The sequence below is a fragment of the Eucyclogobius newberryi genome, unplaced genomic scaffold (assembly GCF_026437365.1).
Source record: "Eucyclogobius newberryi isolate DKJ021-1_F unplaced genomic scaffold, fEucNew1.0.hap1 SCAF_14, whole genome shotgun sequence".
NCBI classification, from domain to species: Eukaryota; Metazoa; Chordata; class Actinopteri; order Gobiiformes; family Gobiidae; genus Eucyclogobius; species Eucyclogobius newberryi.
The window spans coordinates 33,461,496-33,488,439 of NW_027315768.1; the positions used below are offsets into that span (position 1 = coordinate 33,461,496).

The 26,944-nt window shown below is 46.1% G+C and overlaps 1 protein-coding gene across 2 annotated transcripts in view; it reads right to left on the reverse strand.

Moving 5' to 3' along the window:
* The window catches only part of enox1 (ecto-NOX disulfide-thiol exchanger 1), a 52,393-nt gene extending 28,089 nt beyond the window's left edge, over positions 1–24,304 (reverse strand). For both annotated transcript variants that reach the window (XM_072445287.1, XM_072445286.1), the window contains exons 1-6: positions 24,258–24,304; positions 21,645–21,782; positions 6,995–7,171; positions 6,694–6,900; positions 5,454–5,687; positions 2,512–2,724 (exon numbers count right to left, since the gene is read on the reverse strand). In XM_072445287.1, the coding sequence (XP_072301388.1) occupies positions 2,512–2,724; positions 5,454–5,687; positions 6,694–6,900; positions 6,995–7,171; positions 21,645–21,782; positions 24,258–24,267 (979 nt within the window). In that variant the 5' untranslated portion in view covers positions 24,268–24,304. The remainder of the gene's footprint in view (positions 1–2,511; positions 2,725–5,453; positions 5,688–6,693; positions 6,901–6,994; positions 7,172–21,644; positions 21,783–24,257) is intronic.
* Between the last annotated feature and the right edge of the window lie 2,640 nt (positions 24,305–26,944).

Below are 26,944 nucleotides of genomic sequence, written 5' to 3' on the forward strand. Positions count from 1 at the left end.
TTATTAAATCCTTGAGAATGATGTGGGCTCAAACGTGACGTCTAATAAAGCTAAAGACATAAATGATCAAACAGATGTTTATAATATTTTCATTTATTACTATTGTAGATAAACAACATTATATGATGTTTTCTCAGCAGCTGCTCAGAACGTGTCATAAATGTATTTTCTTCTGTCGTTAATAGTTGTTTCCAAGATACTTCATCGTTCAGATTCACACCATTATAAACAGAGGACTAAACCAGGACTAAACCAGGACTAAACCGGGACTTAACCAGGACTAAACTGGGATTAAACAGGACTAAACCAGGACTAAACCAGGACTAAACCAGGACTAAACTGGGATTAAACAAGACTAAACCAGGACTAAACCAGGACTAAACCAGGACTAAACCGGGACTTAACCAGGACTAAACCAGGACTAAACCAGGACTAAACCAGGACTAAACCAGGACTAAACCAGGACTTAACCAGGACTAAACCAGGACTAAACCAGGACTAAACCAGGACTTAACCAGGACTAAACCAGGACTAAACCAGGACTAAACAAGGACTAAACCAGGACTTAACCAGGACTAAACCAGGACTAAACCAGGACTAAACCAGGAGCACCATAAATCATTTCTCCACCGTACAATACTACATCTGTCAGTCCCCACCCAGTCCTGGTTTAGTCCTGCAGTTCAGACCTAAAAGTCCTGGTTTAGTCCTGGTTTAGTCCTGGTTTAGTCCTGGTTTAGTCCTGCAGTTCAGACCTAAAAGTCCTGGTTTAGTCCTGGTTTAGTCTTGGTTTAGTCCTGGTTTAGTCCAGGTTTAGTCCTGGTTTAGTCCTGCAGTTCAGACCTAAAAGTCCTGGTTTAGTCCTGGTTTAGTCCTGCAGTTCAGACCTAAAAGTCCTGGTTTAGTCCTGGTTTAGTCCTGGTTTAGTCCTGGTTTAGTCTTGGTTTAGTCCTGGTTTAGTCCAGGTTTAGTCCTGGTTTAGTCCTGCAGTTCAGACCTAAAAGTCCTGGTTTAGTCCTGGTTTAGTCCTGGTTTAGTCCTGCAGTTCAGACCTAAAAGTCCTGGTTTAGTCCTGGTTTAGTCCTGGTTTAGTCCTGGTTTAGTCCTGGTTTAGTCTTGGTTTAGTCCTGGTTTAGTCCTGGTTTAGTCCTGGTTTAGTCCTGCAGTTCAGACCTAAAAGTCCTGGTTTAGTCCTGGTTTAGTCCTGGTTTAGTCCTGCAGTTCAGACCTAAAAGTCCTGGTTTAGTCCTGGTTTAGTCCTGGTTTAGTCCTGCAGTTCAGACCTAAAAGTCCTGGTTTAGTCCTGGTTTAGTCCTGGTTTAGTACTGCAGTTCAGACCTAAAAGTCCTGGTTTAGTCCTGGTTTAGTCCTTGTTTAGTCCTGGTTAAGTCCTGGTTTAGTCCTGGTTTAGTCCTGCAGGTCAGACCTAAAAGTCCGACTCGGCTTTAGACCTGGTTTAGTCTCGATTCAGATCCGTTTTTACACTCCTGCCGTCCTGACCTCGCACTGACACCACCTCACAGCGAGACGATAATAAAGCCGGAGCCGGAGCTGGAGCCGAGCATGATGGGAAGGCGTCGTCATGGAGACGAAGATCCCCGACGACTAAACGACCCGGACAGAGGCAGCGAGAGGACGAGGAGAGGAGGAGGAACGCTCTCGCTGCACTGAAGCGGGAGAACGGGTCCGAATCGGCGGCTTAACTGTCAAAACGCTGCCGTTTTCACCTGGTTTATACTTCATTTTAAAGTTCATCGTCCTCTCCACTGACTTTACACGTCCAATGAAGAGATTTTTCGCAGGTAATTCGTTAAAACAGTCGCGTCGGTCGTTCCCGGTGATAAGGACGACTCGCGTTAAGTCAGCGAGCTCAAACTTTTCAGCTAAAGTGACAAATGGGCTGATGTTTGTCGTATTTAGATGGTTTGAATGGTTTTTGTGGGTCAATATTTCGTCTTTGCGACTTATACTTATATACTTACACTCTGGAGCGACTTATATGTGATATTATTTGTTATTTTCACACTTGCAACTGCATTTCATACTCCAGTGCGACTTATATATGTTTTTTTCTTCTCTATTATGCATTTTTTGGCTGGTGTGAAAATATTAACTTGCATTGGAGTTTGGAACAGTTTCAGCCTCATTAATCACTGCACACTTCCTGGGCTACATCCCACCCCATCTCGTATTCTTGCCTCCTCGATTCCTCAGCTCTCAATGATGTCGACTGAGAGAAGCCGTGTCAAAAAGTAATAAGTTACAGTTACCCGTTACTTCTCCCAAAAAGTAATGGAGTTAGGAACTGCGTGAGTGGTGAACGTAACAAGTCAGTTAAGGTCAAATCTCCTAAAACAGGCCCACTGCTGCTTATTTAAGTCAACCGTTTGCCCTGTTCTGCCAAGACTGATCAGAAATGACTCGTTTCATTGAGGAATCTGCGCGTCGAGGAGGCAAGAACGCCCAAAAACCGACCCGATCTTGGCGTGGTTGGCGTGTGTTTTTGCTTACACTGGTTGAGGATGGCGAGCAGAGCGTTCTTGAAGATCTCCTTGGCGCGCTCCAGCTCCTCCTCGCTCTGGGCCTTGTCGTTGATCAGCTGCCGCACGTGGCTGTTCGTCGACTGGATCATGGAGTAGAAGTGGTTGGCGTTCCGGCGGTTCACCTCGCCGCGGTCGATCCACGCCGAGAGCACCGCCGTGGCGTCGCTGAAGTTATGGTCGTCTGCGGGGGGAGGACGAGACAAGACGCACGGGTTTGGGGACAGGATGGCTTTAACGGACGGATGTGATGCGTTGCGTTTATTGTGATTGGTCTTTAAAGCAGAACAAAGTGACTCTGGCGATTTCCCTTGTGAAAATACATTGTTCACGTTGACGAACATATTATGACCAGAGCCAGGGTTTCTCAGGAGAGTTATCTTGCAAGGCTGGTTTTCCGCCCTGAGACAGCAGGGGGCGACGACGGACACTTCAAACGCCCCAAAAATACAAATGTAACCCTCACAGGGACTTATAAAGACGTTTAATAAGTTGAAAATGTTACTTAGTTCTGCTTTAAACTTGCTCTTGTACATTTACTTTGGCATCACATTTTATAGACTTCAAATAATGTATCTAATCAGTCAGGCATTCCCCAATCAGAATTACTGTTTGCGCTCCATCTACTGGCGGCAAAGGGAATTACCATGGGGACATAAACAAAAGCTAGCGTGCCCTGTGACACACTGATGTGAGCAGACGGTTGTAATGAAAGTGATTTGAGACAGAAATGCTCAGAACGAGTCTGGAGATGATTTATGGAGTTAAAAATAGCACCTGTTTAGTCCTGTTCAATCCAGGGTAAGACCTGGTTCAGACCTAGTTCAGACTTGTTTTTGACCTGGTTTATTCAGGATTGGGCCTGTTTAGTCCTGGGTAAGACCTGGTCTAGTTTAGTGTGGCTCTTGTGGGTACTGGAGAAGCTGTAGACCTAGTTTAGTCCTTAGTTTGATCTGGGTTAGACCTCGTTCAGCGCTGGTTTTCGCCCGGTTTAGACCGAGTTTCGCCCTAGATTAGTCCTGGTTTAGTCCTGGTTTGGACCTAGTTTCGCCCTGGGTTAGTCCTGGTTTACCACTGCTCTTGTTGTCCTCTTGGTATATAACAGCTCAATTATATTTGACTTAAACATTGCTACCAAACACGCCCTCAATGCTCGTTCTTCATCCTCACACTAATGCTATAAATAGTTAGATAAACCTGCTTTATTTCCTCTAAATAACCTTCATAAACCCATTCTCCGCTCCCCACACTGCAGCCTATTATCCCAGTGTGTGCCTGGACTATTGTGCCGCATTTATTACTGTATATGTGTAATCTAGCATGGCACTGAAGAGGCTCTTTATCGGCCTAACAATGTCCCCGGAACGCCGGTATAACGCCGTATTGAGCCCTCTAAACGTTTTCTAATTCAGACGAACCGCAATTATTATTCAAATGACGGAGAGAGCATTAGGCCCGTGGAGACGCCGGGAGAGATCAAATGCACGGAGCTCGGTTTTGAATGAGAAAGTCGGCAGACGCTGACTCGGTCGCGAGGGCGGCGGGAGCAGAGGGGGAGGCCCTGCTGTTGGTTTTTAAGGCGAGTGACGGCTACAGATCTGGAGGAAGGAGTGGAAAAGACGGGGAGCAGAGGGATTCCAGCGCATGAACGGATTGAAAACATAAAAGTCCCGGGTTAAACAACGAGGGGACTTTCTAGGCGCCTGTTTTCCCTGCGTCTGGGCGGGTTTGATCTGGGTCGTTCGGGCGATGAACCGGCGATGAACCTATCGTGGCAGCTGATTTCAACCCCAACACTTTGCTTTAGCTGTGCGGCGCTAATCTGTTTGCGGCGCGTACAAACAGGACATCGATAATTGCTCAGGTTTCTCAGCGGGGCGGTGCACTGCCGGATCGCGCTCCCCGTCATTCCAGGAGCGGCCGCGACCTTCGACCTTTAAAGCAGATTCGGTGCGACGCAGTCATTTTGGATTATTAAAACGCGCAGCAGAGAGTTTGGGAGATAATCCGCGAATACACCTGAGGACTGGGGCTATTTTTAGAAGCAGATTAATGTAGAGAGCAGCGGTGCAGAGTCAGGTGGGCAGCGCTGTTAGACAACAGACGACGGAAGTTTTTTTTTTTTTTTTTATGCCATTCGAGCAGAGGCACAAGAGCTGCGACCTTTGTGAATTCCTCTCTGTGCATCATTTCCTTTCAATTACACAAACACATTTTAAAATCTTGCAGCGTACATCAGCTCTTCTGTTTGGCCTGCCACATTTTTTGGAACCGCTTCTTTTTGGAAGTCCCTGCACTTTTAGCTGAATAATTCTGATAAATCACCTTCACAATAAAGCATCTTTTCGTTTTCTCGGTGCTGCAAACCGGGGCAAGATGCACTTACGCCGGGTTGACACCAAAGTCAAGTTGGGCGTGGTCCCAGTAGATTTGGCAAGGAGTCTTATTGTTTTCCCAAAACTAAAGCAGAACGGAGCAGTTTTCGGGTAATTGGACGAGTACTTGGACGAGCTATGGAACATGTGGCCGCACCTCTGTCCTTAATTAAGATGAAACAAATACATAAGGTAGTTTGGCAACCCGCTCAAATATGTGCTAAACTCGCCCTGTAATGAGCCCAGGTTTAGTCGTGTAATACCTGAGTCGTCATCTGAACTAAGAGCGGGAATTATATAATCAAAAAGGTCTTGATTTTTAAAAAAAATATTGTCCAGATGACGGCCTGGGCTCCAAAAGAAAAAGTTTACCATACTACACATATGATCTGATCGGAAGAAGAGAAATAACAAGCCTTAACACTTGACAGCCTGGTTTTCTAACGTAATATGCCATTGTTAAGGTGTCCACAAGCGTTTACTTACAGTCTTACGATAAACGCGCTCAAAACCCTGATGAAATCATTTCCAGCCTGACCTTTGAGCCTCTCCGCGAGTACGCCCGCCTCGTGCTCAGAGTAGTGCACTAAGGGAGGCGGCGATGGCGGCCTCAGCAGCTGCTCCTGGACCATCTGTCGGTGCCTCTCCTCTCGCGCCCACAGCCTCTGCTTACACTCCCACTCGTACAAGTCGTCCCGCGCCTCGGCGAAGTCCACGTGGATCTTCCCCGAGTCCTTCTTATCCGTGCTCGAGCCGATACGCATCCGGTAACCTGCCAAGAGTGCGAAACGAGAGTGAGATTAATGTTACAGCTACCTACGTCTATGTCGACCACAGCTCTCACCTAAACATCCTCATCCTTCACCTGGTATATCTCCCATAGATTGGATGCACCGGGTTTCTTAGAGTCATAATAAAAATCAAACCAACCCAGGGCCCTGTGTGAAGACCCCCAGTGCTATTCTTTTAGTCACATCACACAGATGGGAAAACAAAATGCGAGTCAGGCTGCCAAATCTCATATTCCCTGTGAAAAGATAAGGCCCAGTCCCACTGAAACTAGTCTGAAACTTGCTGTGCTAAATGTCAGATCCTTATGTAACAAATCATTCTTAATTAATGATTTTTTTTTTTCGTATAATCTTGATTTTGTTTTTGACTGAAACATGGCTTGACAAAAACACATGTAGTTCTGATAGAATCTGCTTTAACTTTAAGTTTGAATCCAAAGCACGAGAAAACAAAAAGGGGGGCGGAGTCTGTGCTATCTTTAGGGATGAAATAATTACCCGCAGGTTGTCTTTTGGGGTGTTTTCATCATTTGAGTATGTATCCTTTAAAATGGAGCTAAAACGGTCTCCATCCGTTCTCTTCATTGTTTTATACAAGCCTCTCCAGCACTGCCAAAGTTTTACTGATGATTTTACTGAGATGTTTCAGTCGTATGCACAGACTTTGATGGTTTGGTCATTACAGGTGATTTCAATGTTCATGTGGATAATAATTGTGACAGAAACGCTAAAGCTTGATGCTGTCCTTGAAACCTTTTGTCTTTTACATTCACTCTCATGCAATCATCTCGCTGGGGTGTGTAGCTCCTTCATAGCTTAATTATATTGCTGTTCAGAAAAGAGCCAGACGGCTCTGGAAGCTACTCCCCTGCAGGGTTCCAATGGAAAAATGGCTGTAGACTTGGTTTAGTCCTGGTTTAGTCTTGGTTTAGTCCTGGTTTAGTCTTGGTTTAGACGGTGTGGGGTAAACTAAGTATCTCTCCAGACCTGAGAGGTAGATGGCCTTGTCCACCACGAACTCTTCGCTGAACCGGATGTGGCAGAAGTTCTTCTTGCTCTTGCGAATGGCCATGATCTCTCCGCACTGGTCGAACACCTCTCGAATGATCTCTTCTGTGGCGTTCTCCGGTAAACCGCCCACAAACACTGTCCTGCAGCCTGGGGGGCGCTCTCGAGTGGACGGAGAGGGCAGGTCTGCAAACGTACAGGGAAAAACACGTAATGTAATGTAAAATCATAATGAACCAATAGTTTAATAACAATGATTTTCTTTCTTTCTGGGGCTCACTTGGATTCTGGGGGAACAAAGTGCAGCTCTTGCAGTGGACGATCTCCTTGACGACCGGCAGATCCGGACCGGGCGCAGGACTGGGACCGGGACTGTGGATCAGACCCAGGCCCATCAGAGGGTTGAGCGGCGTCAGGAGGCCCAGAGCGGGATCGAAGCGCTGCAGGCACAAAGGCTCTGAAATCACAGTCAGAACGCTGTCAGTGTGAAACCTCATTTACTGTCCACCTGTCAATCAAAAGAGTAAGGCAACCGTAACTATGGAGAACACTCAAGATGCTGATTGTAACGCAATGTAAATAGTAGTAGTAGTAGTCATAATATTAGGAGCAGCAGTAGTAGTAGTAGTAGTAGTAGTAGTCATGATATTAGTAGCAGTAGTCGTAGTTGAGGTAGCAGTGGTAGTAGTTGCAGTAGCAGTAGTAGCAGTGGTAGTAGTAGTAGTAGTAGTAGTTGCAGTAGCAGTAACAGTAGTTGCAGTAGCAGTAGTAGTAGTTGTAGTAGCAGTAGTAGTAGTTGCAGTAGTAGTAGTAGTTGCAGTAGCAGTAGTAGTAGTTGCAGTAGCAGTAGTAGTTGTAGTAGTAATAGCAGTAGTAGTAGTTGCAGTAGCAGTAGTAGTAGTTGCAGTAGCAGTAGTAGAAGTAGTAGTAGTAGTTGCAGTAGTAGTAGTTGCAGTAGCAGTAGTAGTAGTTGCAGTAGCAGTAGTAGTAGTTGCAGTAGCAGTAGTAGTTGTAGTAGTAGTAGCAGTAGTAGTAGTTGCAGTAGTAGTTGTAGTAGTAGTAGCAGTAGTAGTAGTTGCAGTAGTAGTAGTTCCAGTAGCAGTAGTAGTAGTTGCAGTAGCAGTAGTAGTTGTAGTAGTAGTAGCAGTAGTAGTAGTTGCAGTAGTAGTAGTTGCAGTAGCAGTAGTAGTAGTTGCAGTAGCAGTAGTAGTAGTTGCAGTAGCAGTAGCAGTAGTTGCAGTAGCAGTAGTAGTAGTTGCAGTAGCAGTAGCAGTAGTAGTAGTTGCAGTAGCAGTAGCAGTAGCAGTAGTAGTAGTTGCAGTTGCAGTTGCAGTAGCAGTAGCAGTAGTTGCAGTAGCAGTAGTAGTAGTTGCAGTTGCAGTAGCAGTAGCAGTAGTTGCAGTAGCAGTAGTAGTAGTTGCAGTTGCAGTAGCAGTAGCAGTAGCAGTAGTAGTAGAATAATTGATGGTTCTGATGGGAACTCGAGGTAAAATCTCTAAAACCTTGTTAGATCATGTCCCTGTCACATGTTCACTCTCAGCCAATTACAGCACAGGCCCCAGTCAGTAGTGAAAGGCGATACCTCTCATTTTGATCCGATCCGATACTGATACCAATGAGATTTGTACTAAAAGGCACAGAAACTCCTCGACGATGAACAGTTTCACATTGACCGTCGCTATTTTTGTCCAACTTCTGCTTGAACTAATAAGAATACTAAATTTGTGTAGAAAACCTAAAATAGTTTTGACCTTTTGACTCTTCACACCTTTGGACACACCCTTCAGTCCTCCAGTCAGGACCTACAGGCACCACATCTGTAAATCCAACTGTAAATGGTGTGCACATGGTAAGCCTATTTTTATCTTTATCCTATGGCAGATTTAAATAGTTTTTCTGGAAAAAAACGCTATATAAATACAGTTTACTTACTTTATTTTCCTTTTGGGTTCAAATATCTGGATCAAGTTCAGAAACTCTGCACAAACTCATACCGGCGTCACTGTAAATACTTTCTTTTATTACTTTGTTGTCATATTCGCTTCAGTTTTTGGTTCCAATACCACATTCACTTTTATTGTTATTTGGAGAGAAATCTATGAATGTTTTTATTGTCCTTTGGGTTGATCATCTTTTAGAATTGCCTTATTGATGTTACGTATCATTTTTAGATCTGGTTTAGCCCTAACTTAGTCCTGATAAAGTCCGGGTTTAGATCTGGTGGTACTCGGAACGCCAAATGTTCACTTGGAGTGCGACGAACACGTTTGCTTTGAGTTGGCCGTGTGAAGCAGCAGCTGTAAGACTTTAAATCCAGGTTTTGCAATGACCCAAACTTTAGTCTAATAATTAGATCCAGATTTTTACTCGAGATAATTCATTTTCAAATCATCGCCTTCCTCTGCGTCGGTGCATTTTCATTTTGGCAGAGGTGGCTGAACTCGGAGCCAGAGGAAGTTTTCCAGTCTTTTGTCCAGATTCCAGACTTTTCTACAGTTGAAGTACAGCAGAATGACACTAGCACAGTGAGAGTTTGTTTCAGGTCAACGTCATGGCCGTTTCTCATAAGCAGAGGCGCCTCGTTCGGATCTGGGCGTGGTCAGACCTCCAGGTCATCACTCACTGCCCACAATGTGACCACCGTTTGGTTAGCATGTGGCTAACTTAAGGGTACAACCGTGCTGTGTTTTTCAAACTGGGCAGTTTGATTTTTAATCATCATTTATCATCATCATCCATAGTTTAGTCTCAATTTAGACCCGGTTTAGTCTAGTAGCAGTAGTAGCAGTAGTAGCAGTAGTAGTAGTAGTAGCAGCAGTAGTAGTAGTAGTAGTAGTAGTAGTAGCAGTAGTAGTAGTAGTAGTAGCAGCAGTAGTAGTAGTAGTAGTAGTAGTAGTAGTAGTAGTAGTAGTCATGATATTTGCAGTAGTAGTAGTAGTAGTAGTCATGATATTTGCAGTAGTAGTAGTAGTAGTAGTCATGATATTTGCAGTAGTAGTAGTAGTAGTAGTCATGATTGCAGTAGTAGAAGTAGTAGTCATATTTGCAGTAGTAGTAGTAGTAGTAGTAGTAGTAGTAGTCATGATATTTGCAGTAGTAGTAGTAGTAGTAGTCATGATATTTGCAGTAGTAGTACTGTAGTAGTCATGATATTTGCAGCAGTAGTAGTAGTAGTCATGATATTTGCAGTAGTAGTACTGTAGTAGTCATGATATTTGAAGTAGTAGTAGTAGTAGTCATGGTATTTGCAGTAGTTAGTACTGTAGTAGTCATGATATTTGCAGTAGTTAGTACTGTAGTAGTCATGATCTTTGCAGCAGTAGTAGTAGTCATGATATTTGCAGTAGTAGTACTGTAGTAGTCATGATATTTGCAGTAGTAGTAGTAGTAGTCATGATATTTGCAGTAGTAGTAGTCATGATATTTGCAGTAGTAGTACTGTAGTAGTCATGATATTTGCAGTAGTAGTAGTAGTAGTCATGGTATTTGCAGTAGTTAGTACTGTAGTAGTCATGGTATTTGCAGTAGTTAGTACTGTAGTAGTCATGATATTTGCAGTAGTAGTAGTAGTAGTAGTCATGATATTTGCAGTAGTAGTAGTAGTAGTAGTAGTAAGGCAAGGCAAGGCAAGTTTATTTGTAGAGCACATTTCATACACAAGGCAATTCAAAGTGCTTCACAGCAGGAAAAATGCATTCAAATCACAAAGAAATTACAGAAATACAATAAAATTAACTAAATTAAAAATTATCAATCCAACTGATTTTCTAAACTAATAAAATCACAAACAAAAGAGAAGAGTGCAAAGAAAAAATCCTTTTAGTCATATGCGCAGCTAAACAAAACTGTTTTTAGCTTAGATTTGAACATTGTCAGAGTAGAAGCCTGTCTCACATCTTCAGGAAGACTGTTCCAGATTTTAGCTGCATAAAACTGAAACGCAGATTCCCCATGTTTTGTCCTGACTCTGGGCACCAGCAGGAGGCCGGTCCCTGAGGTCCTCAGAGTCCGAGATGGTTCATATGGCACTAACATATCCAAGATGTACTTTGGTGCTAGGCCATGGAGAGACTTGTACACAAGCAGAGCTGCTTTAAAGTCTATTCTCTGAGCCACAGGAGCCAGTGCAGAGACCTGAGAACAGGACTAATGTGATCGTACTTCCTGGTTCTAGTCAGGACCCGAGCAGCAGCGTTCTGGATGTACTGCAGCTGTTTTACAGCTCGTTTGGAGAGACCAGTGAGCAGGCCGTTACAGTAGTCTAATCTACTGGAGACAAACGCGTGGATAAGTCTCTCTAAATCTGGTTTTGACACTATATTTTTGATTTTGGCAATGTTTTTTAGATGGTAAAAAGCTGCTGATGTTATTGATTTGACGTGGCTATTAAAGTTCAAGTCTGAGTCCATTATTACCCCCAGATTTCTAATTTGGTTTGTAGGTTTTAGAGCGAGACTCTGGAGGTGACCGCTAACACTTTCTCTTTGTTTCTGTGGGCCAAAAACGATTATTTCAGTCTTGTCTGAGTTCAGCTGGAGAAAGTTGTTTTGCATCCACAAACTGATCTGTTGGATGCAGTGACAGAGTGAATCTACTGGTCCATAGTCACCTGCCGATAGTGAAACATAGATCTGAGTGTCGTCTGCATAATTGTGATAGGACACATTTTCACTGCGTATCAACTGACCCAACGGCAGCATGTAGAGGTTGAACAGAAGGGGACCCAGGACTGACCCTTGGGGCACTCCACAGGTCAGGGTCATGTGGTCTGAGACACAGCTACCAATTTCAACAAAGTACTTCCTGTCTTCCAGATAGGACCTTAACCAGTTTAGGGCAGTGCCAGTGATGCCCACCCAGTCCTCTAGTCTCTGTAAGAGGATCCCATGATCGACAGTGTCAAAAGCAGCACTCAGATCTAACAGAATTAAGACTGAGGCTTTGCCCGTGTCAGTGTTCAGGCGGATGTCATTTGTCACCTTGACAAGAGCAGTCTCAGTGCTGTGATGAGGTCTAAAACCTGACTGAAAAACATCAAATGAGTTGTTTATTAAGAGGAAATCTGTGAGCTGTTGGTAAACAACCTTTTCAAGGACTTTGCCCCAAAATGGCAGATTAGAGATGGGCCGGTAATGACTCAGTACTGCGGCATCAAGACTGCTCTTCTTTAGGAGAGGCTTTATGACCGCAGTTTTCAAAGACATTGGGAATGTTCCAGATTGAAGCGACATGTTAACTATGTGAGTGAATGGTGCTAACAAACTGTTCAGCACAGACTTTAGAAATTTGGTGGGTAACACATCAAGGCAGCATGTAGATGAACTCAGACTGGTGATGATCTCATGGACAGTTTTGTCAGTTACTGGTGCAAAGTGAGTTAGTTCTAAGTGTCTTGGTGGTTTTAGGGTAATTTTTTGCATTGTGGGATTTATAGCATTTTTAATGCCCTGAACTTTGTCATTAAAGAATAATGCAAACTCATTACACTTGGATGTGGAAATGAGTTCTAATGGCAGCTGAGCTGGAGGGTTTGTTAATCTGTTTACTGTGGCAAACAGGACACGCGAGTTGTTACTGCAGCTTCCAATTATTTCAGAAAAATATCTTTCCCTAGTTCTACATAAGATTAGGTTGTACATATTCAGCTTTTCTTTGTAAATCTCTTTTTGAACCTGGAGCTTTGACTTGCGCCATTTCCGTTCGGCCCTGCGGCACTCCCTTTTCTGTGCCCTGACCGAATCATCATTTCTCCACGGCGCCTTCTGCTTATTTTTAACCATTTTAGCCTTTATAGGGGCGATGGTGTCCAGAACATTCAAAACACTAGATGTAACAGAGTTCAACAAATCATTTACATTAGAACATGAGACATTTTCAAAGTTTATCATTTCCATAAACAGTGCACCTGTGCCATCACTTATGTGTCTCCTCTGAACAACTGCAGGACCAACCGGAGGTTTGGGAGAAACAGACAGGTCAAAGAAGACACAGAAATGATCAGACAGAGCAACATCGATCACATTAACATTTGAAATATTTACCCCCTTTGTAATTATGAGATCTAGAGTGTGTCCTTTGCTGTGGGTGGGGCCTCTCACATGCTGAGTAAGACTGAAGGTTTCAAGGACAGCATCAAGCTCTTTAGCGTTTCTGCCACAAATATTATCAACATGCACGTTGAAATCACCTGTAATGACCAAACCATCAAAGTCTGTGCATATGACTGAAAGCATCTCAGTAAAATCATCAATAAAACTTTGGCAGTGCTGGGGAGGCTTGTATAAAACAATGAAGAGAATGGATGGAGACCGTTTTAGCTCCATTTTAAAGGATACATACTCAAATGATGAAAACACCCCAAAAGACAACCTGCGGGTAATTATTTCATCTCTAAAGACAGCACAGACTCCACCCCCTTTTTTGTTTTCTCGTGTTTCAGATTCAAACTCAAAGTTGGGTGGAGCAGATTCTATCAGAACTACATTTCCTGTGTTTTTGTCAAGCCATGTTTCAGTTAAAAACATAAAATCAAGATTATAAGAAGAAATAAAATTATTAATTAAGAGAGATTTGTTACATAAGGATCTGATATTTAGCACAGCAAGTTTCAGACTAGTTTCAGTGGGACTGGGCTTTATCTTTTCACAAGGAATATGAATCACATTTCTCAGATTGGGCCTGACTCGCATTTTGTTTTTCCATCTGTGTGATGATGTGACTACAGAAATAGCACTAGGGGGGGCTCTTTTTACATAGGGCCCCGGGTTGGTTTGATTTTTAATGTGACAATAAGTCCCGGCAACGCTGAGACCCAGTGCATCCTAGCTATGGGAGATACCAGGTAAAAGGCGAGGTTGGATGGGTGGTGGGGCTTTTGTAGCCAAAGAGAGTTTGGGACCAGGTGAGAGGCGAGGGGGGATGGGTGGTGGGGCTTTTGTTGGTGTAGTCGGCATAGCCCTTGCTATATTGGGCGTGAGTGGAGCCATCTTAATGCCTGATTTGATCAGACTTTCAAAATGGCTGGGAAGGCCCATGGGTGAGAGTGGAGATGAGAAGGAGAATGATGAATCTTTAGTGGGAGTAGATGTTGCAGGGGGAACCCAGGGCTGGTGTGAAGGCAGGGGCGATGACAGGGATGTTGTTGGGCTTGTCACAGATGGGTCCAAGGCCTTTGAAGATTGTTCCTTTGCTGGAGGCGGTGGAGGTGAATGTGGAGCAGCTGGAGCTGAATCCTTTGCTGGTGGTGGTGGAGCAGCTGCTGATGAATCCTTTGGTGGAGGCTGAGGTTGTGGTGCTTTTGATGTTGAAACATTGGCTCGGTCTCTGGCTGATGGAGCAGGAATTCTTCTCTCATTCCTCTCTTCTCTAAGCAGGTTCTCTGTCAGCACCCTCACTCCACCTCTGCATAGGTGGGGGCCATTTCTCTTAAACAGGTCCTCTCGTTTCCAGAATAGATAGAAGTTCTCAATGTAGTGTAGTCCTCTCGGGGAACACTCTTTGGACAGCCATGTGTTCAGCTGAAGAAGCCGGCTAAACTTGTTTATCCTCCTGTCGATGTTTGGAAGAGGTCCACTTATGAATGTTTTGATTTCCATTTTATCAAGCACGTCGAATAACTTCAAGAAGTCTTTTTTCAAAACTTCAGTCTGTTCCCGCCGCATGTCCACTGCACCCACGTGCACAATCAGCTGTTTAGCTCCTCCATGCTTAGCCATAATATTTGGAAGGAGTGACGTTATCTCAGAAACAGTGGCGCTTGGAAAAGAATGTGTGTTTATCTTTTCATGCGTCACGTGACTTATCGCGCCGTCCCCAACTAAAACAATGACCTTGGCTCCTGGCACAGATCCTTCTCGCTGTATTTTAGCCACGTCATCTTTCCTTTTTTCATTTAATTCCATCTCTGAAAGTGGTAAAAATCTGTTGGTGAGCTGTATTTTAGGTGACTTCACGTTATCTTTGTATCGTTTAGGCTTTGCTCCAAGTTTGTTCCAAGAAACAGCCTGGTCTTTCTGGTTTTTAGACAGTTTTGGAAACGACACAGAGTCACTGCGGTTTAGGTTGAAAGTAGCAGTTTTTCTTGTAAAAAGTGTGCTCTTCTTACCGTCGGTTGACACAGGAATGGTATCGTGAAGAACTTTTTCAGATTCCAAAACAAATATCCGTGTTTTCAGCTCATTAATTTCTTGTTGATATTTCCGACAGCGTTCACAGTCTTTCTCACTTCTTCTCCCGGACATGTCGCTGGCGTCAGATATGTCGTTAAAACTGGAAAAATGTTCTTAAAATCCTTGGTTTACTTGAAAAAGTCTAAAGCAAAAATGTTTGGAAGACAAAAACTGATTAAAAAGCAAAATAAATAAGGAAAGCAGCGATAGCAAGCGGAGCGAGCGAAAAAGCGTGTGCACTCTTCGGAAGCACTCTGAGGTGCACTAGTAGTAGTCATGATATTTGCAGTAGTAGTAGTAGTAGTCATGATATTTGCAGTAGTACTAGTCATGATATTTGCAGTAGTAGTAGTAGTAGTCATGATATTTGCAGTAGTAGTAGTAGTAGTAGTCATGATATTTGCAGTAGTACTAGTCATGATATTTGCAGTAGTAGTAGTAGTAGTCATGATATTTGCAGTAGTAGTAGTAGTAGTAGTCATGATATTTGCAGTAGTAGTAGTAGTAGTAGTAGTCATGATATTTGCAGTAGTAGTAGTAGTAGTCATGATATTTGCAGTAGTAGTAGTAGTAGTCATGATATTTGCAGTAGTAGTAGTAGTAGTAGTCATGATATTTGCAGTAGTAGTAGTAGTAGTAGTAGTAGTCATGATATTTGCAGTAGTAGTAGTAGTAGTCATGATATTTGCAGTAGTAGTAGTAGTAGTCATGATATTTGCAGTAGTAGTAGTAGTAGTCATGATATTTGCAGTAGTAGTAGTCATGATATTTGCAGTAGTAGTACTGTAGCTCACACTGAACCAGCAGCAGCACATTCTGTGTGATTGTGATGAATGTGTGAGTGTGAATTTAAGTGCTCTGATATCTCTGACACCGTTTTAACGAGTTTCCTTGGCCCCGAGGAGCAGAGCAGGAGCAGGAGCCGCACTCTGCTGTGCGTGATGAATGCTTCTACCGCCGTATACTGTTAGCTTTTACCTCCTCCACCTGCACTCCAGACTCATATATACTGTTAGCTTTTACCTCCTCCACCTGCACTCCAGACTCATATATACTGTTAGGTTTTACCTCCTCCACCTGCACTCCAGACTCATATATACGGTTAGGTTTTACCTCCTCCACCTGCACTCCAGACTCATATATACTGTTAGGTTTTACCTCCTCCACCTGAGCTTCAGACTCATATATACTGTTAGCTTTTACCTCCTCCACCTGTACTCCAGACTCATATATACTGTTAGCTTTTACCTCCTCCACCTGCACTCCAGACTCATATATACTGTTAGGTTTTACCTCCTCCACCTGCACTCCAGACTCATATATACTGTTAGGTTTTACCTCCTCCACCTGCACTCCAGACTCATATATACTGTTAGGTTTTACCTCCTCCACCTGCACTCCAGACTCATATATACTGTTAGCTTTTACCTCCTCCACCTGAGCTTCAGACTCATATATACTGTTAGCTTTTACCTCCTCCACCTGCACTCCAGACTCATATATACTGTTAGCTTTTACCTCCTCCACCTGCACTCCAGACTCATATATACTGTTAGCTTTTACCCCCTCCACCTGCACTCCAGACTCATATATACTGTTAGGTTTTACCTCCTCCACCTGCACTCCAGACTCATATATACTGTTAGGTTTTACCTCCTCCACCTGCACTCCAGACTCATATGTACTGTTAGGCTTTACCTCCTCCACCTGCACTCCAGACTCATATATACTGTTAGCTTTTACCTCCTCCACCTGCGCTCCAGACTCATATATACTGTTAGCTTTTACCTCCTCCACCTGCACTCCAGACTCATATATACTGTTAGCTTTTACCTCCTCCACCTGCGCTCCAGACTCATATATACTGTTAGCTTTTACCTCCTCCACCTGCACTCCAGACTCATATATACTGTTAGCTTTTACCTCCTCCACCTGCACTCCAGACTCATATATACTGTTAGCTTTTACCTCCTCCACCTGCGCTCCAGACTCATATATACTGTTAGCTTTTACCTCCTCCACCTGCACTCCAGACTCATATATACTGTTAGCTTTTACCTCCTCCACCTGCGCTCCAGACTCATATATACTGTTAGGTTTTACCTCCCCCACCTGCGCTCCAGACTCATATATACTGTTAGCTTTTACCTCCTCCACCTGCACTCCAGACTCATATATACTGTTAGGTTTTACCTCCTCCACCTGCGCTCCAGACTCATATATACTGTTAGGTTTTACCTCCTCCACCTGAGCTTCAGACTCATATATACTGTTAGCTTTTACCTCCTCCACCTGCACTCCAGACTCATATATACTGTTAGCTTTTACCTCCTCCACCTGCACTCCAGACTCATATATACTGTTAGCTTTTACCTCCTCCACCTGCACTCCAGACTCATATATACTGTTAGGTTTTACCTCCTCCACCTGCACTCCAGACTCATATATACTGTTAGGTTTTACCTCCTCCACCTGCACTCCAGACTCATATATACTGTTAGGTTTTACCTCCTCCACCTGCACTCCAGACTCATATATACTGTTAGGTTTTACCTCCTCCACCTGCACTCCAGACTCATATACACTGTTAGCTTTTACCTCCTCCACCTGCACTCCAGACTCATATATACTGTTAGCTTTTACCTCCTCCACCTGCACTCCAGACTCATATATACTGTTAGCTTTTACCTCCTCCACCTGCGCTCCAGACTCATATATACTGTTAGCTTTTACCTCCTCCACCTGCACTCCAGACTCATATATACTGTTAGCTTTTACCTCCTCCACCTGCACTCCAGACTCATATATACTGTTAGCTTTTACCTCCTCCACCTGCGCTCCAGACTCATATATACTGTTAGCTTTTACCTCCTCCACCTGCACTCCAGACTCATATATACTGTTAGCTTTTACCTCCTCCACCTGCGCTCCAGACTCATATATACTGTTAGGTTTTACCTCCTCCACCTGCGCTCCAGACTCATATATACTGTTAGCTTTTACCTCCTCCACCTGCACTCCAGACTCATATATACTGTTAGGTTTTACCTCCTCCACCTGCGCTCCAGACTCATATATACTGTTAGCTTTTACCTCCTCCACCTGCACTCCAGACTCATATATACTGTTAGCTTTTACCTCCTCCACCTGCGCTCCAGACTCATATACTGTTAGCTTTGGCCAGCTCTGTCCTTCTCTGGCCTGCTCTGTCCCACTCTGACCTGGCCTGCTCTGTCCTGCTCTGTCCCGCTCTGTCCCGCTCTGTCCTGCTCTGTCCTGGCCTGTTCTGGCCCGCTCTGGCCTGCTCTGGCCTGCTCTGCTCTGTCCTGCTCTGTCCCACTCTGTCCTGTCCTGCTCTGGCCTGCTCTGTCCTGGCCTGCTCTGGTCTGCTCTGTCCCGCTCTGTCCTGCTCTGGCCCGCTCTGTCCTGCTCTGGCCTGCTCTGTCCTGCTCTGTCCTGGCCTGCTCTGTCCCGCTCTGCCCTGCTCTGTCCTGCTCTGTCCTGCTCTGGCCTGCTCTGTCCCGCTCTGTCCTGCTCTGTCCCGCTCTGGCCTGCTCTGGCCCGCTCTGGCCTGCTCTGGCCTGCTCTGTCCTGCTCTGGCCCGCTCTGTCCTGCTCTGTCCTTCTCTGTACTGCTCTGTCCCGCTCTGTCCTGGCCTGCTCTGGCCTGGCCTGCTCTGTCCTGCTCTGTCCCGCTCTGTCCTGCTCTGTCCCGCTCTGTCCCGCTCTGTCCCGCTCTGTCCCGCTCTGTCCCGCTCTGGCCCGCTCTGGCCCGCTCTGTCCCGCTCTGGCCTGCTCTGTCCTGCTCTGTCCTGCTCTGTCCCGCTCTGTCCCGCTCTGTCCCGCTCTGGCCCGCTCTGGCCTGCTCTGTCCTGCTCTGTCCCGCTCTGTCCCGCTCTGTCCCGCTCTGTCCTGCTCTAGCCTGCTCTGCCCTGCTCTGTCCTGCTCTGTCCTGCTCTGGCCTGCTCTGTCCTGCTCTGTCCCGCTCTGGCCTGCTCTGGCCCGCTCTGGCCTGCTCTGGTCTGCTCTGTCCTGCTCTGTCCCGCTCTGCCCTGCTCTGTCCTGCTCTGTCCTGCTCTGGCCTGCTCTGTCCCGCTCTGTCCTGCTCTGTCCCGCTCTGGCCCGCTCTGGCCTGCTCTGGCCTGCTCTGTCCTGCTCTGGCCCGCTCTGTCCTGCTCTGTCCTTCTCTGTACTGCTCTGTCCCGCTCTGTCCTGGCCTGCTCTGGCCTGGCCTGCTCTGTCCTGCTCTGTCCCGCTCTGTCCTGCTCTGTCCCGCTCTGTCCCGCTCTGTCCTGCTCTGTCCCGCTCTGGCCTGCTCTGGCCCGCTCTGGCCTGCTCTGGCCTGCTCTGTCCTGCTCTGGCCCGCTCTGTCCTGCTCTGTCCTTCTCTGTACTGCTCTGTCCCGCTCTGTCCTGGCCTGCTCTGGCCTGGCCTGCTCTGTCCTGCTCTGTCCCGCTCTGTCCTGCTCTGTCCCGCTCTGTCCCGCTCTGTCCCGCTCTGTCCTGCTCTGTCCCGCTCTGTCCTGCTCTGGCCCGCTCTGGCCTGCTCTGGCCTGTTCTGCTCTGTCCCGCTCTGTCCCGCTCTGGCCCGCTCTGTCCCGCTCTGGCCTGCTCTGTCCTGCTCTGTCCTGCTCTGTCCCGCTCTGTCCCGCTCTGGCCCGCTCTGGCCTGCTCTGTCCTGCTCTGTCCCGCTCTGTCCCGCTCTGTCCCGCTCTGTCCCGCTCTGTCCTGCTCTAGCCTGCTCTGGCCTGCTCTGGCGGGCCCTCTCTGTGGACCTGGTGTGATGTAATGCTTGTGAGCGGGCGGAGCACAGGTTTTCAGGCTGCATCAGGAGCGCAGTACATCAGAGCTGCTCCACAGTAATCACACCCGGCCATTAGTCGCACTGCGCTCTGACGGCTCCTTCAAAGCCCATTTTATTCACTTTAACCTCGTTTGGGACAAAATGCAGGGAACACTCGGGGAGGGAGGCGGAGGAGCGTGGAGGGAGGAGGGAGGTGGAGGAGTGAGGAGTGTGGAGGGAGGCGGAGGAGCGTGGAGGGAGGAGGGAGGTGGAGGAGCGTGGAGTGAGGAGGGAGGCGGAGGAGTAAGGAGTGTGGAGGGAGGCGGAGGAGCGGGGAGGGAGGAGGGAGGCGGAGGAGTGTGGAGTGTGGAGGGAGGTGGAGGAGCGGGGAGCGGGGAGGAACGAGGCTGACGTTTGCTGCAGAATCAACAACAACAACAACAGTCACATCTAAAGTGAGTTTGTATCATTGGTTCTGGCTCTTTAGGAGAGGAAACACTCCATGAATCTCATCATTATTTGCAGAACGATCAGATTTTTAAATGTCTTGTAAACATATTATATATATATTAGTATATTATATATATATTTTTAAAAAAAATATTATACACTAAATTACAACAATTACTTTTTAAATTCGATTTAAATTCGATGATCTGTTTTATCTGGCCCCGCCCTTTTAAGTCTTTTTTTCTTTTCTTCCTGAAAAACGAATGACCCTCTTTGTTCCTCTCAGTCCTGTAACGGGCCATCAGCCTCCTATTGTCCCAGGCTCACTCTCCCTCCTCCTGTGGAGCTGAGGACTGGGCGTCGACCTCTCCAGGGATGCAAAAGTCGAGGCTAGTTAGGTAGAAAACAACGACGTATGATATTATTGGCGATGCAATTAAAAACAACTAAATTCAAAGGACCAGAGCTGCCACAGGGACGTCTTCATACATAATCTGACCCTGATGAGGAGGTCAGAGGTCAGAGGTTCACGCGAGGATGAAACACCAGAGCTCTTTAACCAAACGCAGATATGAGAGTCTGAAAATGAACCGGCTCAGACCGAAACCAGCTGTGATTTCACTGCAGCTCGGGACGTTCAGGGACAAGACATTCTGAGACATTTTATGAGACGAGATCGGGAAAAGGAACAATCCCCAGTGTCAATAACCTCTTTAACGGCCTTGTTTTTTTTTATCTATCCTGGACTAAGATTCATCCAATTCAAGAACGAACGTGAACAAATGTGCAGAAGACGCCGTCACAAAGAGGAAACTGAAATGAAGCTTTCGGACTTTATTTTCGTCTTTTAAATGACGTCATAAATAACAAAACATGTTAAAAACGAGTCAGATTAAACATCAGTGATTTTAAACCTGCTAAATCTGCATTTGATTCACTTTCCACCTTCCAAAATCATCAAAAGTGTGAGAAATACACTTTATATAAAAAGTACCTGTACATATAACGTTTACTGACATCGATCATTAAAATGACGTGATCTTGATGAAATTGTGATCATATTAAATGTTTGTCTTACGATTATTGTCAGAAGAAACATCCCAATATTACAATGATTAATAACTGAGCTTTCTGAAATTGAACAATCAGACACGGTCTACTAAACAACTCTTGACGTGTAGTTTGACGTTTTTTATACATCAATAACTATCGATAACTGACTCATTGTTGACGCCTACAATTCTCACAAGTTTTATTATTATTTTCCATCTCTTTATGTTATATCTTGACCCAAATAATCACGACCATCGATTAACCAAATGATCACGTTATGAATCTGGGAAGTGTTTTTGTGAGGCTCAGAGAAGGAGCAGAGAAGACGAGCTCATGAAACAAACGTCAAAGAAGCTCAAAACAACTGTGTTTGTGACGAGGGATTAACGTTATCTCACGGCTTAAAGCTCAATTTAGCAAAATGTGTCCTTTTAAATAAGAGTTTAGGTTAAAAATAAAAGACATAAGTCAACGTTACCAGACATGAGCTGCTGCGTGTTGAGCCCCACGGGGACGATGCCCAGGTTGTTCATGGCACCGGCCCAGGCTAAAGGCTCCGAGGCCGGGATGGAGTGGATGGAGAGAGGCTCCGGAACAAGACTGCCCACTGCGTCTGCTGCAGGAGGAGGAGACGAGGAGGAGGAGACGAGGAGGCATCGGGAGGAGACGAGGAGGCATCATGGGGAGACAAGGAGGCATCGGGAGGAAACGAGGAGGCATCGAGGGGAGACGAGGAGATGAAGAGGCATCAGGAGGAGATGAAGAGGCATCGGGAGCAGACGAGGAGGCATCGTGAGGAGACGAGGAGGTGAGGAGACGAGGAGGTTAGGAGACGAGGAGGTGAGGAGACGAGGAGGCATCAGGAGGAGACGAGGAGGCATCAGGAGGAGACGAGGAGGCATCAGGAGGAGATGAGGAGACGAGGAGGTGAGGAGACGAGGAGGCATCAGGAGGAGGCGAGAAGGTGAGGAGACGAGGAGGCATCAGGAGGAGACGAATAGGCATCAGGAGGAGACGAGGAGGCATCAGGAGGAGACGAGGAGGCATCAGGAGGAGACGAGGAGGCATCAGAAGGAGATGAGGAGGCATCAGGAGGAGACGAGGAGGCATCAGAATGAGACGAGGAGGCATCAGGAGGAGACGAGGAGGCATCAGGAGGAGATGAGGAGGCATCAGAATGAGACGAGGAGGCATCAGGAGGAGACGAGGAGGCATCAGGAGGAGACGAATAGGCATCAGGAGGAGACGAGGAGGCATCAGGAGGAGACGAGGAGGCATCAGGAGGAGACGAGGAGGCATCAGAAGGAGACGAGGAGGCATCAGGAGGAGACGAGGAGGCATCAGGAGGAGACGAGGAGGCATCAGGAGGAGACGAGGAGGCATCAGGAGGAGACGAGGAGGCATCAGAATGAGACGAGGAGGCATCAGGAGGAGACGAGGAGGCATCAGGAGGAGACGAGGAGGCATCAGGAGGAGACGAGGAGGCATCAGGAGGAGACGAGGAGGCATCAGAAGGAGATGAGGAGGTATCAGGAGGAGACGAGGAGGCATCAGAATGAGACGAGGAGGCATCAGGAGGAGACGAGGAGGCATCAGGAGGAGACGAGGAGGCATCAGGAGGAGACGAGGAGGCATCAGGAGGAGACGAGGAGGCATCAGGAGGAGACGAGGAGGCATCAGGAGGAGACGAGGAGGCATCAGGAGGAGACGAGGAGGCATCAGGAGGAGACGAGGAGGCATCAGGAGGAGACGAGGAGGCATCAGGAGGAGACGAAGAGGCATCAGGAGGAGACGAGGAGGCATCAGGAGGAGACGAAGAGGCATCAGGAGGAGACGAGGAGGCATCAGGAGGAGACGAGGAGGCATCAGGAGGAGACGAGGAGGCATCAGGAGGAGACGAGGAGGCATCAGGAGGAGAACAAAAACACATTTATGAAGCGCAGAAAGAAATGTAACATTTTAAAGTGATTTCTCTTGTTTTATTGCAGGTGTGTCCAAACTGTGGCCCGGGGGCCACATGCGGCCCGGGGGCCATGTGCCCGGGGGCCACATGTGGCCCTCAGACTTCCTGCTAAATGAGCCCAAACAACAAAAGTAGTACTTTTTACTGTCAAATTGGAAACATTCAAACATGTTTGTGTTATATCTAATATTAAAGTCTTATTAAAGGTGTGACTCTGTGTCAGATACAACATGATGAATGTCTCTCTTCATCGTCTCCTCCGGACACGCCTCATGAGACTCCCGTGTTTTATTATGTTTCTATTCTACTGCAGCTCTGGGATTTTACTTCTTTTTCTGTCCAGTATTTAAATATCGTTTTGGCTGTTTTGTATATTTTTCTCTTCGGATCCTTTTCTTGTTTTGTTGTTATTTACTGTAATATATAAGTGCATATGAATGTGACGTTTGTGAGGATTGTTGAGGAGGCGTTTTCAAGGAAGCGTGTTCGAGGGGGCGTGTTCGAGGGGGCGTGTTCGAGGGGGCGTGTTCGAGGGGGCGTGTTCGAGGGGGCGTGTTCGAGGGGGCGTGTTCGAGGGGGCGTGTTCGAGGGCGTGTTCGAGGGGGCGTGTTCGAGGGGGCGTGTTCGAGGGGGCGTGTTCGAGGGGGCGTGTTCGAGGGGGCGTGTTCGAGGGCGTGTTCGAGGGGGCGTGTTCGAGGGGGCGTGTTCGAGGGGGCGTGTTCGAGGGGGCGTGTTCGAGGGGGCGTGTTCGAGGGGGCGTGTTCGAGGGGGCGTGTTCGAGGGCGTGTTCGAGGGGGCGTGTTCGAGGGGGCGTGTTCGAGGGGGCGTGTTCGAGGGGGCGTGTTCGAGGGGGCGTGTTCGAGGGGGCGTGTTCGAGGGCGTGTTCGAGGGGGCGTGTTCGAGGGGGCGTGTTCGAGGGGGCGTGTTCGAGGGGGCGTGTTCGAGGGGGCGTGTTCGAGGGCGTGTTCGAGGGGGCGTGTTCGAGGGCGTGTTCGAGGGGGCGTGTTCGAGGGGGCGTGTTCGAGGGGGCGTGTTCGAGGGGGCGTGTCCAGAGCGGTGACTCTGGTGAGTGCTTAGTTGCCGTGGCGCTCCTCGTGTCTGTGGGGTCAGAGGTCAGAGTGCACGTACCACTAGCCATAGCAGATGACCCTCTGTCCTCTCATCAGAACCTGAGACTCCAGAGGCCGACGCCCTGAGGACAGAAGTACAGGTCATAAGTACAAGTACTCTACCCTGCAGGACAGAAGTACAGGTCATAAGTACAAGTACTCTACCCTGCAGGACAGAAGTACAGGTCATAAGTACAAGTACTCTACCCTGCAGGACAGAAGTACAGGTCATAAGTACAAGTACTCTACCCTGCAGGACAGAAGTACAGGTCATAAGTACAAGTACTCTACCCTGCAGGACAGAAGTACAGGTCATAAGTACAAGTACTCTACCCTGCAGGACAGAAGTACAGGTCATAAGTACAAGTACTCTACCCTGCAGGACAGAAGTACAGGTCATAAGTACAAGTACTCTACCCTGCAGGACAGAAGTACAGGTCATAAGTACAAGTACTCTACCCTGCAGGACAGAAGTACAGGTCATAAGTACAAGTACTCTACCCTGCAGGACAGAAGTACAGGTCATAAGTACAAGTACTCTACCCTGCAGGACAGAAGTACAGGTCATAAGTACAAGTACTCTACCCTGCAGGACAGAAGTACAGGTCATAAGTACAAGTACTCTACCCTGCAGGACAGAAGTACAGGTCATAAGTACAAGTACTCTACAGATATTGGTCCAAAAATACATCAAATCCACAAGTAGCAGCTCAACATTGCCGTTTGGACTCGAGATGATGTGATGACACGTGTAACGACTGAAAGAGTCGCGATCTGACACAGGACGAATCCCAACGACACGTCTGAGGAGAGAAACTGAAGACGAGTCCAGAAGCAACGACGAGGAGGACGATGAGGACAACGAGGAGGACGATGAGGACAACGAGGAGGAGGAGGAGGACAACGAGGAGGACGATGAGGACAACGAGGAGGAGGAGGAGGAGGAGGAGGAGGAGGAGGAGGAGGAGGAGCAGCCGCCGATCGCTGGAGGAATGTGGAAGAGTCCATCGTTTGGTCTTTGGTTGTTCTAGAGTTTGTCGAGGATTAAAACCGGACTAAACCAGGTCTGGAACTGGACCCAAATGTGTAGGACAAATACAGAGTTTAAAGCAGGACTAAAAAGACACAATCAGCTCTAACAGAGGACAAATACAGTAACATGAACTAAACTAGGACTAAACCAAGACTAAAGCAAGACAAAACCAATCCAGACTAAACCAAGACTAAACCAAGACTAATCCAGACTAAACTAGGACTAAACCAGTTCTGGACCAAGCGCAGCCCTTTAAGCCGTGAAACACAAAAGAGGAGGAGCATGTTTGAATTACCACCTGATGACATCACAAGGTGGAGGCAAGTGTTTAAAGCTCTGGAGATGACGTCCAACCAAACGAAACCCAAGAAAGAAAGAAACAAATAAAAAATATCTATCCTTCTCTCTTCTTATCTCTTTTTGTCTCTCTCTTTCTCTTTTTTAATGGTATAGAGTAAAACACAAACTTGAAGACGTACAACTACAGCAGGTGGCGCTAAATGCATCAACACCACCACCACAACAACAACAACCACAACGACAACAACAACAACAACCAGCTGCAGGCGTGTCACTGACGAGGAAACATAACCAGGGGAAATAAAGTCTGTTTTATAAAATGCTCTTACGCTGAATCTTCATCAGTTTTAGATTTAGTCGTGTTTTGAGTCTTTGAGAATTAAAAATGTCATAAATGTTTGAGTGATTTACAAACCGGATTCCTCCAAAGCGCTCGGGGTTTAATGTTCTTCATGTCGACGCATCAAATATGTATCACCACGGCAACGTTCCACTGCCGCCTCAGACAAACGAGGCGGGGCCTATTTACCTGTACTTTACTTCTTTTAGCATCTTTTAGCATCTTTTAGCACGTTTATCGTCTAAAGGTTTTGAGATCAAGTTCAACAGAAAATGACCAGGGAATTGATTTTTTTAACAGTTTTTAAAGCCACAGTGTGTAACTTTCTGGAGCGTCTCCTGAATGTGGGAGATAGAGACGTTTTAATGCCACTGTGGAATATTGTAGCCATGGAAACAAGTGGAAGGAGTAAGAATGCTCGTGATGCTGTTTTTAAATGCAATAAAAACATCCAAAAGGAACAAATATGCTTTTATTTTTGTCTATTTTGTGGTTAAAATGTTTAAACTCTGGCTTTGAATTTGTCTGAAATACTTCCATACTTTAACAGTACTTTAACTTGAGTACTGCAAAGCTTGATTTGTTGTGATACTTTTACTTGAGTATTTTTTGCTCATGTTTATGTATATTTATTTAAGTAACAAAAGTAAGATTTAGATGTATCAATTTGAAATTTCTTGTCGTTTTCTCACAAAAATGTAAAATTTGAAAAAAAGTGACACAAATTTTTCATCATGTCATGTTTTCATATAGAAATTATGCATTTTCTGTGTAAAATTGGCAAAAATTCTTCATATTTGGAACATTTCAAATAGAAAAATGGACAGATTTAAATTTCTTGCTTCATTTTGTTGAGACGTGAAATACAAAGAGGATTTTGGATTTATTATTCCCTTTTAGAGTAAACAAAATCTGACTGAAAATTTGTGTGAAAATTCTAATTTTGCAAAATTTTTCAACTTAAAATGTTAATAAATCAGGCTTAGAATGAGATATCGACAAACCGTTCTGTACGTCCCGACATTTACCATTT